This window comes from Tyto alba, unplaced genomic scaffold (genome assembly GCF_018691265.1).
Source record: "Tyto alba isolate M040663 unplaced genomic scaffold, T.alba_DEE_v4.0 Super-Scaffold_7, whole genome shotgun sequence".
In the NCBI taxonomy this organism is placed as follows: domain Eukaryota; kingdom Metazoa; phylum Chordata; class Aves; order Strigiformes; family Tytonidae; genus Tyto; species Tyto alba.
This window is the reverse complement of record NW_024881328.1, coordinates 6,207,762-6,228,856: the sequence shown is the minus strand read 5'-3', so window position 1 is coordinate 6,228,856 and position 21,095 is coordinate 6,207,762. Positions and strand designations below refer to the sequence as shown.

The following is a 21,095-nucleotide window of genomic DNA, read 5'->3' as shown; positions in this document are numbered from 1 at the left end:
AAAGTTGCTATTAGTAATATATTGCCTATCCAATATGAATACGAGTACATGACATGACCTAGTGCTATAAATCAATCTGTTTCTTTTCCCCAAAGGGCATTATTATATTCTATTTTAATCAGAAGGTAATACTGATCATAGAGTATTTCATTCTGATATATAGATATTTTCATATTGGGCACAAAAGTCTTTATCTTAATCTCAAAAGTATTAGGGGAAAAGGAGAAGACTCTACACTTTCCAAAAAAAAATCTTTGCTAAAATAAATTCTATTACAAAACTTGTTTATAATATAATTAAAATCTGCATACAGAGTCCAATTTAAACCCAGATTGAGCATTACAACTTAGAGAATATGAAAAAAAATTAAGATATCTTCAATTATAAAAAATATAGCCTGCACAGTTATCAAATATCTACTTAGTTGTTCCACATAACATCTCTGAAACAAAACTGTATCGTGTACCTTACTAGATGAGATAGCCTCTTTTTTTTAGGGTTGCTAAGGAAAGAAAAAGAAATTGCTTCTTATATTAAACAACATTAAGCTGTTTTCTTAATCTTTTTCCCTCCTTCTAACAGAGGAATCACTGTCACCACCTGATGCCATCAGCATGCTTGTATTTCTGCAAAACACCCGGACCCACTGTACAGCACCCACTAATGCCATTTGACTTACATTATAGTTTGAGCAAAACAAACAAATAAAACCCGTCATGTCTATGAACGCTGACTGCCAAGTGACTATAACAAGTGCATACTAATGTAATCATTACTTCATCCTCCTTTTCTTCCTAGTTATCCTTTTCTGTTTTTCATCCATCTATTACATCTTTTCAATATTGAAATAGTAACCCTTGAGAAGCAGACTGTTATTTATTACATGTGACCTGACAACAAAGCAGACAACTGCCCAGTCTTAAAATACAGACACTGTTGATGCACTCTAAAAACAAACAAACAAACAAACAAAACCACATTATTTTTTCATGTTAACTTATTCCCAGTAATGCAAGAAATAAAAATAAAACATGGGTTATGCATTAATTATTTTTCTATCCATTTTTAACTCTGGTGGTGAGATCCAAGTACTGGTCTACCTGAGCACTATCCTAAAATTGAATACCACCGCAGATTCCATTTAAAAAACCACTCAAATAGCTGTTACTTCCAGTAATATGGCTCAAACCCAGTGCTCTTGTATTTACAGAACTTGAACTTTGCTTTCAGAAAGCTTCCAGCCCTTTCCAAAACTAGCCACTTCAGAAAGATATGAGGCCATAATCCCACCTCTTCTCAACCACAGAAGTCTTGTGTACTTTGTGCTGACTACTTCTACCCTGTGTATCCCCAATCATTTTAGCATTTCAGGTTTTAAACCTCACAGCATCCCTATGCCATATGGAAATATTGTTATTCTCATTTTACATTTAGAGGGGAAAAGACAAGATTACTTGCTAAATGTCATCCTGTAAGTCTCGGGAAAAACAGTGGTCTCCTGACTACCAGCACATTGCCTTTCTTCCTAAATCATTCCTCCTTTCATGTAGACAGTAAAAAGAATTTGTCCCAGCACTTGCAAAGAAATACAGAGGAGAGACATGAATATGCATTGCATCCCTCCTCCAGGTCCCCTCTGCAAGGTAGGCTCTTGTCTTCTTTGTAGTCATATTTTTTACCTTCCCTAATGTTAAACTACCTCTGCGATGAGCGATCCCACAGGCAGCAGGATACACGGAGTTAGTGCTCTCTGTGTTCAAGAGTGGCGCAGGAGCACGGCCCCGGGTGCTGCCCCGGCTCTGCCTTCCCTTACCCGGCACCCCGCAGCCAGCAGCCAGCTCTGCCTGACACCATCCTCTCCAGACCATCTGACAGTATATTTCAATTCTTTCCAGAGCAGCTATCTTCATTTTTTTTTTTTTTCTCAGTCAACTTTATGAAAGAATAATTGTCCGTATAAGTGTATACTTGCAAATGGTAAAAACCCCCAAAACTCAAGCTTCAACCTATTATTTTGGAAGATACAGAACACAGATTACAGTGTATTCACAGACTGTTATAAAATATCTTTTCCCACTTCCTCATCTTACTTGAGGTGCCTTTTCCCAATGGGTTTGTTTCTGAAGCTAATGCAGTGGTTATGACTAAAACAAATCTGAATTTTGCAACCAGTTGAACAGACTCAATAACTAGCCAATATATCCTTCAAAGAGTCTTAAAATGGTATATTTTCAGTATATTCATAACTAGAAGAGAAACAGCACTGATCTTTTAAAATATATTACACTTATATCCTTATATATAAATATAAAAATACTCCCCCATATTAAAAAATGGGTTCATATACTAAAGTAAAATAGCAATGAATAACATGCAAGCAAGTCCAAAAATGCCAAAAAGAGTGAGTCTCCGGCACTGCACATTGTGGCACGTATCCCCACACACTACTCAATCAGCTCATTATTTTTGCTTATATAGTGTGACAGAGATTTTACGCAATTACACATGCAAAGACTATCCAAACTTTACCATCAGGTCGAGAATTGTCATGGTGAATACCTAACCCAACCCGTCAAACTGCAGCTGTTTTGTGACATGTTGATGAAAGGCAGGGCTTCATCTTTGAGCAAACAGATCAACCCTTTTGAATTTTCTGTCCTCATTTAATTACTTACAATAATTAAAATGCTTTTTTTTCCAGAACTAAGAAATTTACATAGTTTAAGCCTGACTTTAGCAAAAGTAATTTACCCCATTTAACAGATTTGTTACATGCAATTTTTCAATTTAAGTGCTTCACTAAAACCACCTTTACAATTTTTGAAGTAAACCCAAGGTTTTATTTTATTCCACCTAATGGACAAACAATGAGGATAGGATTTGTTCTTCCATTTCACTTATTTCATAATGCTGACATGACTCATAAGGTTTTCAGCATTTCAAGTTCACCTACAGAGCTGTAGTCAAAGGAAAGTTTGAAATCAAATTTGCTTAATTCTAAGTAGAAATCCACAATGTAAATTTCGGGGGTTGAGAAGACAAAAATATTTCTATGAGCTGGAGATAATACTTTTTGAGCTAGTCATTGCTTCTGCTATTCAAAGAAGATAAAAACTGAAAAAAATAATCCTATATTAAATCCTCAAATCAGATGGTGGTTTTAATTTGTCATGTCCACCACAGTGTCAATAATAATCACAGTTTTATCAACTTTTGCAAACATGCTATTCCTCTTTCTGTAAGAGCTCCTGACAAAGCACTAAGTAAAGAACAAGCCCTTTATTTTATTCTGACTCATACAAACTCTTTGGTGGGTCTCTATCACAGACTGTAGTACAGCACAGAAATACCCAAGCTGTAGTGAGTATGGACAGCATCTGTCCTGATCTCCGAGAAGGCTGTGCTATGCAAATGTCTATGTCCTCCTGAACACGTACCTATTATTGAAGTCCACAGTGGATTTAGAGAAGCAGAAGAAGTTCAGTTTTTGTCAAAATTATATTACAAAGAATAGTTCCAGTGACTATCAAGTAAAAAACAAAACAAAGACAACATGGTGCATATGGATGTCAAAGACATATGGGAGACTGTCTATCTAATTGCATAAAATATGCGTTATTTAATTCCACATTTCAGAAAAAAAAGAACTACTTGTGAGTTCTGGGATTTTTTTATACCGATATTTCATTATTCTTGTAGCTGGGGATATAAATGCATTTTTAAAATATTCACTACAAAATTGTGCATTTTATATTTTTGGAAACTAAGCTATACATTAGATCTTTATAGCCCCCACAATTATTTTATTCTATCTTCAAAACCTTGTTAAGAAAATACAAATGTTACTGTTTTACAAGCCATATCATAATTCAATTTGACAGAGAGAAACGGCCCGTCAGCATTATGCCAGATAAAGATAAATTTACATGGTTACTGATATTATGACAAAGTGTCCATTTTTTATTTACAAAATCCTTCTGCTACTGTGGGAGATGGCCTGTTTGCTCTTGGATTTCCTCCTTGGTGCAAGAGCTTTTCTATTAAGGAGGGGTTGGGATGTAAGAAAGACACAAAAGATACAGACACGTCCCAGTATTAGGACAATAATGAAGCTATCTAGGATGGAAGTCCAAAAATGCTCAGCCAGGAAGCTGACAAATTGGCAAAAAGGGAATTTGACAATGGAGAACTGAGAAGAAGGACATGAGGTGACATAGGCTTTTCAGAGACAGGATTCAGGAGACTGTCCCAGGCACAGTCTAGGAGTTTAGAGGAGGGGAGAGTAGAAAAAAAAGTCAGAAATTTGCACTGAGAAACGCCACTGAGATAAGACATTTTATTTTCTGTACTCAGTTTGAGAATTAACTGTCCAGGGCATGACTACTGACAAGTATATAAAAAGAAAATAGAAAGCATGTGACCTTTACTAAGAACAGAAGGAGGGGTTTGGCTGGTGTCAATGAAAGATCAGTTATGGAAGCTAGTTCAGTAACAAAGCTTGAAGAAATAGCAGTACTATATTTTTGAATGACTGAAAAATTCCACTCTTGGCAATTAACACACAGTTAAATAGCTTCTGCGTCAAAAAGGATTAAGTGCAGGTAACCTAACTTTGAAGGGAAATGTCACTGATTCAGAGCATCTGACATGGAAGCTTGTGCCTCAAAACAACATAATGCAATGTTACAGGGACACTATTCAAGCAGGTGCCACAATCCTTAAGTCAAATTGAATAGCCTGTATCCAAAGGATGCACCAAAAGCAGACAGATCCTTCACAGCTAGCACTTAGAAGCTCCTAAAGTAAGCAAGACCCTCAGGATATCTGATATATATATTATATCTTAACTTTTGTGCAAATAACATCAAGCATTGAAATATACACCTAAAAGTATGAATACTATTTAAAAAAAAAAAAAAAAATAATGGATTTGCAACACCCACCATTGTCAAAGGATGAGATTCAACTGATCGTGCTTATTGGAATAGAAAAGTTGAATGAAAGTATACGAACTACTCCTATTATTTTAGTAAACCTGATGATCATCAAAAAGGCTATGTATAACTCATAACCATAAAAGACCAGCCAGCAGCTAAAGATCGGAGCATACTGATAAAAGGAAGTTTCTGTGCAGGACTGAGTTTCCAAAGGAGTCTTGTCATTACAAGAGGCAGAAAAACTGTACACAAAAGCACAATTATCAGATGGCATTGTTTCCTGCATTAAACAAAAGTCCATATTGTACCAGGAAAGCACCTCATTAAGGCTGTATACAATAATGAATCAAAAGTTTTGTAAACCCAGGTACACCAGAATGAGGAATGAATGTATGGAAAGATGCGAAGATGATGCAAAGAAAGCACTTCCCATATGAGGCAATGGAGTATGAAGGACATCCAACTAAAGATTTGGACTTCTGGCTGCTCTGAAGGGGAATATCTAAAAGTACATGGAAATAATACAAAATGTAAACATGGAAACTTATGAAAATCACAAGAGCCATTCAGGAAGACATGAGGGAAGACTCAGGAAAGATGGATTCTTACACATATGACAGTGATGGACCCAGGTAATTACCTAAGATGTGGGCTAAACCTAGTTCCCTGTTAAGCATCACCAAATTCCACAGCAGTGGTCTGTGCTGGAAGCTGTATGTGATAATGTTTGCAAGTCACCTGGAAGATGACATGAATAACAAGGTGATAAAGTCCAATAAGAAAAATAGGTTTCCATAATAGTAAAGAGGTAAAAATAGTAAAGAGGTAAAAGTAAAGATTTCAAGAACTGCAGGACCTCAGGAGACTGAGTGACTGGGCAGTAAAAGGAGATAAGAAATTCAGGCTGAATAAACACGAAATTAATGAGAAAAGTATCCTAGTTTTGTATATTTAATGATAGATCTGTCTAGAGCACTTCAGAATGGGAAAGTGACACTATAAAAAAAAAAAAAAAAACAAAACAAAACAAAACCCAACTCCTTTGGGCAAAGTAAGAAAGGTAAGAAAGGTCACCACCCCAGAAAAGTCTAGTCTTCCCAGAAATGCAAGAACAGAAATGTAAGACCAGCCAGGGCTCTAGGAGTGTCAAGCGGATGCCATATACAGAACAAGTATGCTGTGATATTTCTTTAGAATATTCTTCTCACATCCTTTTCTGGCTCCCATTACTATATCAGATGCTCTGAACACCACTAAAGTGTCATTTGAGGTGTAAATGACCTTTGACATGAAGCGTTCTCATTTCTGTTTATCTTCTAGAAGGTCTGTAATCATGGGCTGTCTATCACAGAAGAAGAAGAAAAATCACATTCTGCAACTCTATGACAGCTTATAAGGCCTGTCTGGAGACAAGCTCAGGACAGACTTTATGTAGGAATAAACACCTCCCCCTGGATCTTCACAGTTGTTCTCCTGAGTAAGCCAAACTTTGATTTCTCATGAATATTCACAGGAACTTCACAGTAAGGTTGCTGACAAGCACCATCTCTAGTGCTTAGTGTTTCCTTCAGTGATTGAGCCTCATCAATGCCAAGCTAAATGATTGTAGCTATTCTGAACACAGCACTAATAGTTGTGGATAATCACTACTAGGAAGTGCTTTAGGTCAGGGGGTGGGGGAGCAACTAAGGGGACCAAAACCAGGAAGAAAAAAAGGCACTGTTGGATCCTGGTCATATCCTCTGGGCTCCCTGTCTGATGGTCTTCACAGTAACCACATCCTAAAAGTGGTGGAGCAAAAAACTCAGCTTTGGCTTCTGCTTATGAGAGCAAGGAGAAGGTGCTGGGTTCCACAAGAAGAGACAGCGAGGGCAGGCTAGGGAAAGCAGCTAGATTAAAACTGCATTAGTATGGAAGAAGCAAGAGGTTTCTTTTCATCCAGACTGGTCTGTACAAGCACATCTGCCAACAGAAAAGCATGTCTGCCTTCCAGGGCGAGGTAGGATCAACTGTCTGGAGGTATAAAACACCACCAGGTGGCAAAGTTAAGCACAAGCATTCCAGGATTTCTACTGGTGTACTGTGATAACTGAATGCCAAGAAAACCTGAATCAAATACCAGCCAAGCAGAAAATACCGTGCTTTAAACCGTCATCCCAGAAGAGATTTTGTTACATTCTGCAGAACAGTAGCTAAAACCCAGGCTGTGCTGCCTGGTGCTTGCTTGGAGAGCATATAAGGTGCTTGGTACTTGTAATGATGAAGATGCAGAATGCCTATTAAAATGGGGAAGAAGGATATTCTGTCATCCATAAGATGCTGCTCTGGCCACTCCCCAGTCCCCCTCCCAGCTCCAACACACAAAAACATTAGTATAAGATTGCACATTATGCCTTTGGAAGGGCAGAAAATTGTGAGAGATTTTCCACATTTGTGCCATTAGAAAGAAGTTTTGCTAATTTGGTCCTAGAGGTAACGCTTTACATAAAAGATTGTTCCTGAAAGTCTTGCTGTATGAACTGGAAGCAGACTGTGAGCTAGTGTAAAGTGTCGAGCAGCATGCCCAGTCTTATGGGTACTGGTTGCATAAGCCTCCCTTACAGAAGAATCTTGCCTGAAAGCCTATTTGGCTCTGATATTATCTGCATAAATCTTTCCAAGGGGAAATTTTCCAGTTTGTCTTCCAAAACCTTCTAGGTCTTAAAAAGACAAAGATGAAACAACATGCCAATGCCTATTTATCTTTATTTAAAAGGATAAAACTCTCAAACAAAAGCTCTCCGTGATATAATGCATCTTAGCAGCCTGAAACTGGTTTAATAACTAAGCAGAAGGAATGCCATCACTGGAGTTGCACCCCATTCTCCTTCAGCAAGCAACACCTGAGTGCAGGATCAGCCTCTCTGCCTTTATGCAGAATGAGGTGCAGATGCAGTCCGCGTTAAAAACTGCTATTCAAAGCAGTCTGGCTGTAGCCATCTGGGAAACACACACTCCAAAATAAAGTCATATTGGACTGCCTTTTGAGAGAGAATGCTAGATACTAAAGGACTGTAATTTCTTTTCTTGTGTGAATCCAAAGCTTATATTCACTACCTGGAGCTGGTACTATATGACATATCATGAATATGAAGTCATTTTCATAGACCCTGCTTTCCTTAATGTAGTCTTTTGTCTTAAAATGTGATCTATGTTCTTTCTTCATAACTAAACTTACTTGCCTTCACTAAAAGAAACACTTTGAATAGGTCCTCTTCAAGCATTGCTAATTGCTTTGTATAACTGACTTCTCTACCACTTTTTGTGTCATATGCAGATAAGAAGTTTACTTCTATTGACAAAAAGAACAGATCAGAAGACTGGGATAAAAAAAATAAAAAAAAAAAAAATAATTCTACAAATGCTGCTAGGAACACCTTTTTTTTTTTTTTTTTTTTTTCCCTAACAGTTTTAGAAATACCCTCTTTCTGTTTACATACAAACACACACAAAATAGTTTCCTATGAAGACCAGACCTTCCATTTTTGTGTGAATAACTCCATCAGAATGACCATTTATTTAGCAAGAGCTATCAGAGAAGGCAATTACACCTGAAAATGCTCAGGCTGAAGTTCTTGATGAAGAGTTAAAATTAATTAATTTTCCTCATCAGATGTAGTGTTATATGATGAAGAGAAATAGCACAAGTCACCTGATGGGTAAGAGAAGGTGGAGGGAAGACGAGGAAGAATTTAAAATTAAAAGTCAATTTTGCAGTAGCCACAAAATGACCTATACACGTGTGCAGGCATATATAATAGATACAGTAACACGAGACTCCTGCCATGTCCTTGAAGGCATAACTCCAGATATATGTCAGGGAGAGAAGATATTAATCAGGTGGATAATTTCTGCACTGAGTACTGAGGGAAAAAAAAAACAACCAACAAATCTGCGACAGATGAGTTCTGATTAAACTTTTGGAAGCTGTTATTCCCATAAGGAGCAGCATGCTGTCGGTGCTCTCTCATGCCTCAGACGCCCCTGAGAACCAGTCTGTTGAGACTGTTCGCTGCAGAGCTGTGAGCAGGAGCAGGACAAAAGCAGCTTTCACACTACTTGTCCCTCGGAGAAGGCATGGCCAGATCACGGGCACAGATGCTGCTCCGCTGCAGCGACCCAAGAAGAGCATCCGTGGGTGTGTGTGCCTGGGAAAAACACCACCACAGCTAAAGCTGCTAGATTTTGTCAGTCAAAGCTCCAAACCTGACTCCAAGCAGTGTTTCCCTAAGCCTCCAAGTACTATTTCCCCATTCAAAATTAAACAAGAAGTTGGAACAACTCTGCAGTCAATTCATGTCCGTGGAAATTTCTGTTCTTCATTTAAACAAGACTGAATGATTACAGTGAAGTTTCAGAAAAATATTAGAGACCACAGGCTGATGTGTACTATCACTATAAAAAAATGATTAGCTCATTAATTCCAGGCACTGTATTAATTTCAAACCCATCATACAGCCTTCATTTTGCAAACAGATGCACTAATGCAGAACTGAACACCACAGAGATTAGAAATTCTCTTCACATGCAGAGAACAGAGGGAGAGGAATGCAGGAGAGAGCTGGTGGAGAACTACAAAATATGGTGCTAAGGTCCAATCTGATGATGAAGATAAATGACAGAACAGACATACATACAGTTCAATACAAAACAAATTTTGCCAAGGACTGTACTTAATTTGATTGTTCTTACTGAAAGGAAAAGAAAATATCAATAACAGAGTGAATTAAAAAAGCACAAACACTACCAGCAAGTTTTTTAGCTCTTAGATATCTAAACTATGAAAAGCCCTCTAAAATACAACATTTAAGAAAACCCTGAATAAAATAGGAAGAAGGCAAAACCAACAAACAAACAAACAACTATACATCTAGGACAAGAGAGTCCTCTAAAATTAGAAGAGTCACAATGAGTGGTGAACAAAAAACCCCAAACCCTATTTATTTGAGGTTTATTTATTTTTTTAATTTAATTTTCTATTCTAGTGAATTTATAATTAGGAAATTAGATTGAAAAAAACCCACTCTTACTCTTCAGAAATGACCACATCTTACAGCAGCTATCTTGATAGTCTAAAGCACAATTTCCATGCAGAGTTTATCACTTTGGCATGCACTTCGTAAAAGTTATAATCAAATCTGTGATTTGCCTATTTCTGAACTGGATGGTCAGAGTGTTTGAGATCCATTCAGAGCTTTTTCAAAATCTTAGGTCCAATCTTAGGTTACATTCTTGAGATTTTAGAAGCCTTTTATTAACACCACCATTTCACTCCTCAGTGTTGTGGTTTATAAGCTGACCTGTGGACATCCCTTCCTCAAAAGATGAGGAATATTGCATATTTTGACTGCCTGCTATTTTGCAGTCTGTTGACGTGAGAATGTGTAAATGGATGAACACCTCCTTCAGAAGATAACGGCGTTACACAAATTGAAAAGCTGATGGAGAAATAATGTTGTAATGCCAAAGATTAATAAAGTATGATGAGTTCAGGTATTTTTAATTTTTTTTTCTTAATTGCAAAGATGAGCAGCCATTTATTTCCAGTAAGTCAGGAAATACTTTGTTATTTTCAAGAACTGATGTACCTATGATACTTGACAGCAAATGTGATAAGCATGTGTCTCTTTAATTAATTTTTAAAATTGTCTTGGTAGCAAAGAATAATTTACAATCTTTATGTGGCACTATTTTGCCAGAGAAACTGAAGCTTTTTACATTTCTTCTTCTGTTGCACCGCTGTTTTTGTAACTTTCCCACATTTTATTTAGTCTATAAAAACGCACATCTTTAAAAACTATGCATACATATAAATAATGCAACTCATACTGAATATATATTTATATATATACGGGAGTGAGAAACATAAAAGTGCTTCCGTATGAGTTGCAGTATTTAATGCGTTAAAACTATTTTCAACAGCAAACCCCAAATACTTCTGAAGGCTCCCACAACAGTTCACCAAGACAGACACCACTGTTTTGTTGAAACACTGTGAAATACTTACTGTGAAGATACTGAGAAATATTTATTATCCACTCATCTGTTAACTTCCCAGCTTTTGTTATCTTGCTACACTTTAGCTGACTTGAAAGATCTCTTGATTCAATCCAACAAATTGTGTCCTCTCTGTAGCTATAGTCTAGTGTCAAAATTGCAGATCCCTTTACAGGAGTTTGGGCAGACATTTTGCTTCCATTAAGATGTAATATCTCAATTGTTTCAGAACTTGCAATCAGAAGAAGAGGAGGTCTATCAGCAGGCTCTAAAAAGAAAGTGATGAGAATTTAAAGGGTTAACAGGCTGTGTATACCATATTTATCTTTTCAGTTCTAATGTAGTTTTAAATGTTCTTACCTGCATGTTTTAAGAGATAAAATAATTGGTTTTGTTTTTATTTTCATAACTATCATACATTCCAAATTACTAGTCTATTTTATCCTGCTGTTCTAATGGTTCACATCATTAAAGAAAATTAATTACCCTAGCCCCACAGCTTCTGTTTAATTCCAAGTATCATTATTGCAACATTTTTCATGCCTAAGTCATAAAAGGAAACACAACTTATGCAAATCATTTCTATCCAGATTACTGGCATTTCTAAAAGAATGAAGGGCAGGAAAACCTGCAGAATTTATGAGCACACATGAAATGGTAAGGTACTTTTTATATTAGCATCTGTAAAGTAAGACAAAAACTGAGGTGTGGACGCTGCTAAAAAAAAAAAAAAAAACAAACTAAAACCAATCTAACGAAAAACCCAATGCAGTGAAACCTGGCTGGACCATACAGATGATGGGCCCAATACCATGCATTATAAAGGAGAAAGCATCACGGAATGGAGTTTCCTGACAGCAAAAAGGGAACAGAAAATGTGTACGTTCCATGGGGTTACCATTAATGTCATAATAAACAAACAAATAAAAAATATGAAGAAGCAATTCATATTAAGATATTATATGCAACTTAAAGTTTTGCCACATTCACCTGAATCACTTTGCCTAGAAGTCCTGATAGCAAATTTGTAAAAATACTTGAGTAATGTGTGAATAGTGAAGGAAACAAAAACAACCTAATTGTGAAGAATAAGTATCTTGAAATACAAAACCTTCCAGTTCAAGTTAAAACCTTAAAAAGTTATGCTATCCACATAGAGGAACAAACAATTCTCATTGAGACAAAGTATTTTTAACATTATGATGAACGCTATTAGGCACAAAAGTGGCTGTTCTTGCTTTAGATGTATCTTTAATTGCATTACTGTCTCTAACATCCAAGGCTGGTTTGAAACGATGCAGCTGACTTAGTCAACTGGAAAGGAATATTAGTCTCCATATGATGAGGAGTCTGTTATATGTCGTGCCACTGCTGAAACTGAGTGACATCTTGTCTAGATCTTGTTCTAGATCTAGACTAGTATTTTAAACTGAAATGAGGTCCTAGCTAGTCCAGAACTGTCAGGGGGACATCTATATCATAACAATGTATTAGCAGTGTCTCTTGTTTTTCTGGGAAGAACTCCTTCATTAGAAACAGTAGGTAATTGCTTTGCTTCAATTTATAATGAAGAACTGCTGTTGACATAAAATATTATGTGAATTGGCTGGAAAAAATCATCGGACAGATGTATGTGTTTAAGACAGAGGACAGAGAAACTGCTTCCTGAAAAATCCCCTTCCCATTAGATGTTCAGCATTTGGAGTCCTGCTCCAACCAGGACTGAGTTGATGCAGGACCTTACGAGAAGATTCCCTGAGAGAGGAAGATACGTCGACACTAAAAATTACTTCTAGTTTAACTGGAATAACAGTCGTGTCTGATTTTGCAATGAGGTATGTTCATGTGAATGACTCAATGGAAAGTTGTACTTTGCAACATGGTCAACACCAACACAACATGTCTATTTGTCCTGTTCATCTGTTAAATTAAAATGTAGTCAAGTGGGCAAGCGTTTGGATGTTGTATTTAAAAAATTATCCTAAAACATAGAAACGCACACTGCAGTTGCAAGCATATGTGAAAAATATTTGTGTTGCCAAGTCAGGATCTCTCACCCCAATGTAACCTGCTTCTATTCAAAGTAATAAATCAATGTTTAAATGTTGCATAGACATGTAGTACTTTCAATCAACATCCTACCTAATAAAGTTTTCACAATTTTACTAAGCAATTCCAGCTGTCTACATGAAGAAAAAAAAAATGCATAAATAAAAGGATTTGACAAATAATACTTCATCAGCAAGTCTGATTAAAGAGAAGAAAATGCTTCCTTGAATACAGTGCTCGGTGGTCTCACAAAAATTCACAGAAGTAGGCATTAAATTCTGTCCTTTAGTACTATCTGCTTTTATTTAAATATCTCATTTGATTACTTTTTTTTTTCTTTTGTCATGTAAAAATCTTATTTTCTATAAGGAATCAGCATATATTCTTTCTAAAGTAGATTTCTTTTACTCTTTTCCTATTGTTTCTCATTCCATAATGTATATTCTACTTTGTAACATACTTTTCCCCTCCCTAGTCAATCCCACAGTGACATCTACAAAACCACACTTCTGGAGCATTATTTTCCAAACTTACTGACTGTCCTCATCCACCTCACACTCACTTCCACCAATACATCAGTCGTATCCATGCATAAGAAGTTTTTTAAAATTTCAGAAGATATCTAACAACTGCAGGGATTGAATTTACTTGTGAAACGATCCCTTGAGATGCAAGACATGAGTGAAGCTCCCTAGCCTTTCTTTTTCCAAATGAGAAGGCAGTGGGGTTCTTAGTAAGCCACTTTATTTGAAATCTGGAAGGTAAATCCATTTGCAGGCAACAAGTGGCTGCTGTACGTAAACCTCTTTTTCCCCCTTTCATATCAACTTCTGCTACCCAGCAGAAGAGACCCTGACTTAAGAGCTTTTATCTCTATCACCCACTCACCCCAGAGACTTTCCAGACTGGTACAAAAGGTATGTTTCCATCTGCATCCTGCTAAATGTTTTAATTTTTAAAAAAATCTAACAGCTCCATGCTCAGCTACTCCCTTCCCACAAAATAATACCACTGCCTAGTTCTGGATCAATCATTCCTTTCCCAACCAGCAGCAGTGTGAAAAATCCTTTGTTATTAGTTTTGCTCCTATACTTTGTGTTAAGTAAGGTATTTCCACTCTATGCAATCTATAAAGCCTTCAAGAGAAGGCAGCTACACAGGAGCTGTTTGCAGTTATAAACTCAGCATGGTTGTTCAATTGTCCAAGGTTGCAATAAAGAACCACATCCTTTCTTTCACTGTTTTGAACTGACCTATTGAAAACTGTAGAGAGGATTTAATATCTCACTAAACTCCAGAGAGAGGCTGTATTTTAGTATTAATGTCTAAGACATAAGGGAATTCTGGAAAAGAATTGGCATCAAACCTCCTGAGCAACAGCTGTAATCAAACCTGGCTGCAGACAGAAGAATCGTAAGGACTCGCGGCACTGCTAAGAGGTTCAGCTCAGCAGGCACTATTAAACATTGAAAATACATCTGTGTTCTGGCAGAATTTATCCTGAAACTAGATTACTGATCTTGAAATTATATTTTTTAAGCAGCCCATACATGAAATAATTCAATGGATCGAATCACTTAATCATGTTTTTGCACAGTAGGGTAGGTCACCTGCTTCTTTCAGTGTTGCTCAAATAAACACTGAATTTATAATTACTTATTAAAAAAAAAAAAAAAGAGGAACATTATTTTATTGATAAAACTATATAAAAATATTAAAAGTTCCTACAAAAATACAAAGAAGTTATTTAAAGCATCTTACTGTATTTTATAACGCAGATGAAAAACAAAATAGATGAAAAAAATATCATGTCATCTCCTCCACAAAAACTGTTTGTTTCTCAATGTGGTTTGAGCCTGTTCAGCAGCCAACCACCATGCAGCCACTCTCTCCCCCTTCTCTTCTGGAAATAAGAGGGGACAGAGAGCCAGGCTTGGGGTTCAAGATAGGACTGGGATGGGGAAATATTCCCCTATATGATCACGAGCAAAAGGCAGACTCGTTAGGGGAAGAAAAAAAAGAACATACATTTATTACAGGTACTAAAAGCACGTAACAGAGTAGGACAGTGAGAAGCATTGACACATCTTAAGCACACCTTCCCCCCACCCCTCCCTTCTTCCCGGGCTCGGCTCTGCTCCTGATATCTCTACCTCCTCCCCCAGTGGCGCAGGGGCAGGGAATGGGGGGTGCAAGCAGTGCTGCTGCTTCTATCTTTGGTGGGCGGAGCTTCTGGACCTTGTCTCCCCTGCTCCATCGTGGTCCCCCTCTCACAGGAGACAGTCCTCCACAAACTTTCTCCGACATGAGTTCCTCCCACGGACCGCAGCGTTCCCCACACTGCTCCGTCATGGGTCACTAACTTCCTCCAACTGGATTCCCTCCCACAGCTGCAGCCCTTCCCGAGCTGCTCCGGCGTGGGACACCCCCGCATGCTGCAATCCTCCCAGCACTGAATTACAGCAGTGGGGCTGCCTTTTCCCACAAGACCCCAGCCTTCTTTGGGCACAACACCTTGATCATCCAGGCCGAAACCACAGGCCACAAATCAATGTTTGCTCCACCATAGATCTCCATGGGTGGCAGGGGGGGCTGCCCTGCCGTCTCACCACAGGATACAGGGGGGTCTCTGCTCCAGCACACCTCCCTCCTCCTTTCTTCCTCCGTTCCTCCACTGACCTTGGTGTTCATGCAGCTGCAGCAACTCCTCCTCACAAGTCCCACTGCCTGTCACCACATCCCTTCTTAAATACATCATCACAGAGGTGCAGCCGATTGGCTCAGTTTCCAAACAGAGGTGGAGCGGACTTGGAGCTGGGGGAGCTTCGAGAAGCTTCTCACAGGGGGCCACACCTATAGCCCCCCTCCTCTGCCACCAAAAAACCCCACCACTCAAGAACAGAATCTACAAAGCTTAAAAGTTTGGTGGACAGATCTAGGATGAGTTACAGTGAGCTGGCAGCAGCTTTTCAAATAACTGGACTTCATGTGTGTTATATTTTTTCACAAGTTTTCTTTTTTCTTTTTTTTTTTTTTTTTCCCCTCTCTTTCATTTTATAGGAAAGATAAGAAGTGAATAGCTCTCTAATCCAGGAAAATTTTATGATTCATCCCTCTTGACTAAAATGAAAGCATCTTCCTTTGAATTATGTTTAAGATAGAGTAGTGGAAAAGATGAAAGACTTGCATTTCCCCCTTCCCTGATCTTGTCTAAAATACAGATCAATAAGTGATGTCACAACAAATCAGAAACTAAGGCGTTTTGCTCCGCCAACAGTCCTATATCTCCTCTGGAAGAAAAGCTTCAGAAATGCCAGTAATTTTTTTTTTTTTTTCTACTACAATGATATAAAAGGGGTAAAAAACAGAATTCAGTGTTTACAAGTAGCTTAAAAACCTTTGTCCTGAGGTAAGCATTGTAAAGTATAAGTACCTTACTCTTCCCAATACATGTATAAAAGTGTAAAAAATATTTAGTAATATTGGATAAAATGCAGTCCAATTTTATTTTGAAATTAATTTTTGATGTTTATCCACAATATACCCCACATATAGTCTGCTTTATTTCTAAAGCCTCAAAACTTAGTTCAGTGAGATTTTACAAGAAAACCATACTGTGAATACAATTTAAGAGTGAAGAATATTTTCTAAATATCAGAAAAAGCTTTTTGCTTTAATCATTTTCAGCTCATCCTGCTTTATCTACATGACAAATGTTTCTTATCACATGGCATTTCTCTCTAGATAGACTATGCAGATATAAAACATACCAGGAACTTTTGGAGGAAGATGAATGTTTTTTGTCATTGGCTAAAGATTTCCAGTTTTGTAATTTTGTTTCCTTAAATATTTTTTTCATCAAATGTGGGCCTTGCAATATAGATGCAGAATTTGGTAATCAAAGAAGTTCTAAAACTCTGTTCAGCAAAGCTATATTTTGTTTCCTTTTCACCTTAGAAGTCATTAACTGCTTCTTTATTCATAATAGAAAGTGTGGTTAAAAAGTCTGGAAAAAAAACATGGTTTGCCCCCAGCTGTTTTGATATCTATTTTAACATCCTTCCCAAAGGTACTGTGCAGCTGAAAGTTTCCAGCTCCAATGTTATTTAAATGATCTGAGGAAGAAAACGCAGAATTTAATGAGGGATAAACCTTACCACCTTCACAGCCAAGCATTTGGCTGCCTGAAGGGTAGGAAAAAAATAGTTTCTGTGAACTTCTTTGCTAATTGTACCGTACCACATGTAGAAAGGTGGTTGTGTGGGGATGGGCTCCAAGGCTGTGCAGGAGCTGCAGGTGATGTCCAGTGGCCATCGCACCCGTCCCCTGCACCGGGGCAGGGCTTCTCCAGGCCCGTGCTCACAAACACGCGACACCTGCTCGGCCCCTTCAGCAACTGGGGCCTCCACCATCTCCCCCACTTCTCTACTAATATTTACATATTCAGAAACCTCCCACTCAATTTACAGAGAAAGCTAAGATGAGGCAAAGGGCTGCTAGTTTGGTGTTGTGTATTGTGCCATATCTAGGATCTCAACGTGGATGGCAATTCATATTCTTAGCAGATCTTCTGTTATTAACATTGAAGATTTTACATAATGCCTAACCTCACCTACACCTCTACTGCTACTTCTTATCTTTCACAGCTTTTACATACAGAGCAGAATATTCCTTACCTCATTTTCTTTATCTATTTGACAACTACTTTTGTCAAATGTAGACAAAGTGGATAGCTTGCTCTTTCCATCCTTATTTTCTTTAGGCTTTTTAAGGAAAAAGAAAAATGATAATTTTTCTAAGTGCTTTTGGTTTTGTCCCTTAGATGCCTTTTTTTCCTGGATTCTGTTCTACTGATCCACAGCTGCCTTGTGTGATGCCCTCACTAGATGTCATATCCCAGTTGAAGACTTCCCAGTGTTGAGTAAGTATCAGGATTACTTCATATGTCTTAGAAGTAATAAATATACTTACACATACCAGGATAGTACCTCTACCCCTGCGCAACAAGATGACATGGACTCATTTTTTACCTGTGATCCCTTACACATTTTAAATACTTTTCACCAGTCTATTTGTGCAGGGCCACACTTTACTTTTGTCTCTGCTTGAACCTTATGCTACAAGGCAGAAACTTGTGAAAAGCCACCTGTGTGACCAGTGAACTGTGAATGTAAGAGTAAGGGTGTAGGAAATCAACCTGCCAGTACATGGAAGCCTCACTATTTTCCACACTGTAAGTCAGGCTCAGTGAAGCAACACAAGCTATTACAAGTCATTTCAACTCTTGCAGAGCTCTGTGATAAAAGCACTTTCACTAATGTGTCGGGTGTCTTTTTGACCTCTGTTCCCTGTGAAGTATTTGGCCCAAATAACCATCATATTGAAAATTTCATCCAGCATTAATTCAAGGAAAAGTTGTGTTTACACAAAAAAACAATGTAATGATCAACACTCATTTCTTTGTAGCACCATGATTTTGATTTGTACTGTCTTGTAGTGACTTGTTAGATTAATGACTAGCAATTCCCTTCTGAAAATAACAGAAAATATGAAAACTACCATAAAATAAACTTGCTGAAATATTAAGAAAGGCACAGGAGTAGCTGTTGTCTGTTCATCCGCTTCATTTCATCATCACCACCAAGATACTGACAGCTCACGACAACACTCAGTTGTTGCACAGTCTTCTGGATCTAAGAAGGGAAACTCAAAGGCTCATCTCAAGCCCAGTATCGGCAGCACGAGGATTTCCTGATCTAGAATTGCGTTATTGATTTCCATGTAGTGAAGTAAGAAGAATATTAAAATATTTTTACTTTGCATGGATGTATCTCACACTACTTTGTTGTGGGTTTTTAAAAAATTGCTCAGCTATGTTGTGTGTATCAATACAAAACTTGATACAAGCAGTAAAAATCTTTGTAACGTTTACTGCTGCTCAAGTCAGAACATATTTAGCAATGGTCTTTATGTGAGGAAGCCTCAGAAAAAACAGTAGACCTTCCTATTTTCAGATGACAAAATAACTAGAAAAAAGGAATACTCAAAAAAGTATATAACAAAATGTGGCTTCATACTTGGGTGTTGAATCATTGTGGATGTTGAATAATTGCGTAAGGAACTTTTTGGGTTGTTAATATAAAAGCATTGTTAATTCAGTATGCTGAGTAAGAAAATACTGTGTACAATATCACTTCGTTAAACACAATTCACTAATTTCCTCAAATATCCAATTCACTATTACTAATGAAAACATACACCAAGCAACAAAAAGCCTAGCGAGAATATGTATATCACCAAATTCACCTCTTGGGATATTGCAAGGACAAAGCAATCTCATGTCTTTTATTATCCTAAGGGTACAATTACCTCACGAACCTTTCCTCTGTCTTTTCACTATCTCCATTGCCTTCTCAGAGTAAACAGCTTATTTTGTTTGTGTGAGGAAAATCTTTGATTTATTTATGAACAGGGAAGCTGGGAACTGTTCTAACCTTGGCTGAATTAAGTATTTCACTTTAATTAATAATAGCTATATAATAACTTCTAATATTTCCCTTGGAGTATTGTTGTAATATATGAAAAGTTTTTCTAGGGTTGTTGTGTGGCTCTTTGCAGTAAAGTGAAGGAAAGTTCGTCTCTTTTGTGTGTCTTTTCATACGTAACTTCTAGATAGGAAAAAAGCATGAAATATTTTCCTTAAGGTAAAAAGATGTTAAAACTCACCATTTTTGGCCTTGCAGGATTTGTTATCTGGCTGAAGTACATAACCCTCCACACAGCTGCAAGTGTATGATCCATCTGTATTTACACATATCTGGCTACAGCTTCCATACGTATTACACTCATTCAAATCTAAAGGGACATTAACAAGACCTTGTTTAAAGTTCAGAAAAAAAAAAAAAAGTAATTAAACAAAAAATTAGAATTCTAAGATAAAAGTTTAAGTCATTAAGTTAATATGGTAGGATGTTTTATGTTTACCCCTGCTCAAGCCATGACCTTATCATGGATGTTGGTTGTTGAAATTACTCCAGTAACCAAACAGAGTTTTCAAGTTTAGTAGCTGTTAATTCTGCAAGAGAAAACCTTCATTTTTTCAAGTAGTATCCAATGTCTACATCATATTAGGGAGACCTTAGGGTTCTTGTTAGTACTAGAGACCACTAGTTATCAGGTCCGATGAATGAAGCAACATTTCAAGAGAGGAAATAATTGATTTTCCTTCTCAACCTATTTATGCTGGCAATGTCTTATAGTTCCTGAAATGAACTGTCACAAATTCTACATTAAATCATCATCCACTACATCAAAAACTATGTATTTCTCTAATAAATATAAAGAACAATTTTCTCAACTAGGGTATATAGGCATAATATCATAAAATCAAGATATGCTATTTAACAGTGGTTGAGGGTTTAAGTAATAAATTGACATTTTTAAAAACTGCTGTTAAAATTATTTCCTCAGATGTATTTTTAATCACAAAACATGACAACCATAGAGCAAAAGAACTTATAATAAATTACATTTATGAAGAATCTGGCTTAGCACTATAACTCGGAGAGAGGAGTGACTGGAAGTGAACACATACATAAGGCAATAGAACTCCAGTATCATTACAAAAAGAGAGAAAATAAAACAAAAAACAAATGCATGGATAGAGAATTAAGAAGTCATATATTTCAAAAATAGAAAAGAACACCCATTTCAGTCTACAATTACTTATGCTGAAATAACATTCCCAGCTAAACTGTAGGATCTCAAAGTGTTCATTTATCAAATTCTAATCTAGGCATGACTTTATGGGCATGAGGCAAAACACTACCAGTTTTCCAGGGTCTCCTAATAGTGGGGGCTGGAAAGTGGCCTGTGGAAATGAGCCATAAACTTGTCTGAGCCGGTGGAAACACTCCCCACATCCTCCAGTCTGGCTGAGGATGCTTTCCTTCCAGTAACTTCAGAAAAGCTACTGCCGGGGCACAGGGCCACCAAAGAGTCAGCAGGGAGGCCCTGACTCTTGTTTTGGAGGGGGGACTCTTTCCCCCTGCCTGCCCCATGAGCCCACACTCA

The 21,095-nt window shown here is 37.4% G+C and overlaps 1 protein-coding gene across 1 annotated transcript in view; it reads right to left on the bottom strand.

The window, feature by feature from the left end:
* The window catches only part of LRP1B (LDL receptor related protein 1B), a 754,159-nt gene that overhangs the window by 351,460 nt on the left and 381,604 nt on the right, over window positions 1–21,095 (bottom strand). Inside the window, exons 4-5 of the mRNA XM_042808487.1 lie at window positions 19,749–19,877; window positions 10,984–11,241 (exon numbers count right to left, since the gene is read on the bottom strand). Of these exons, the coding sequence (XP_042664421.1) occupies window positions 10,984–11,241; window positions 19,749–19,877 (387 nt within the window). The remainder of the gene's footprint in view (window positions 1–10,983; window positions 11,242–19,748; window positions 19,878–21,095) is intronic.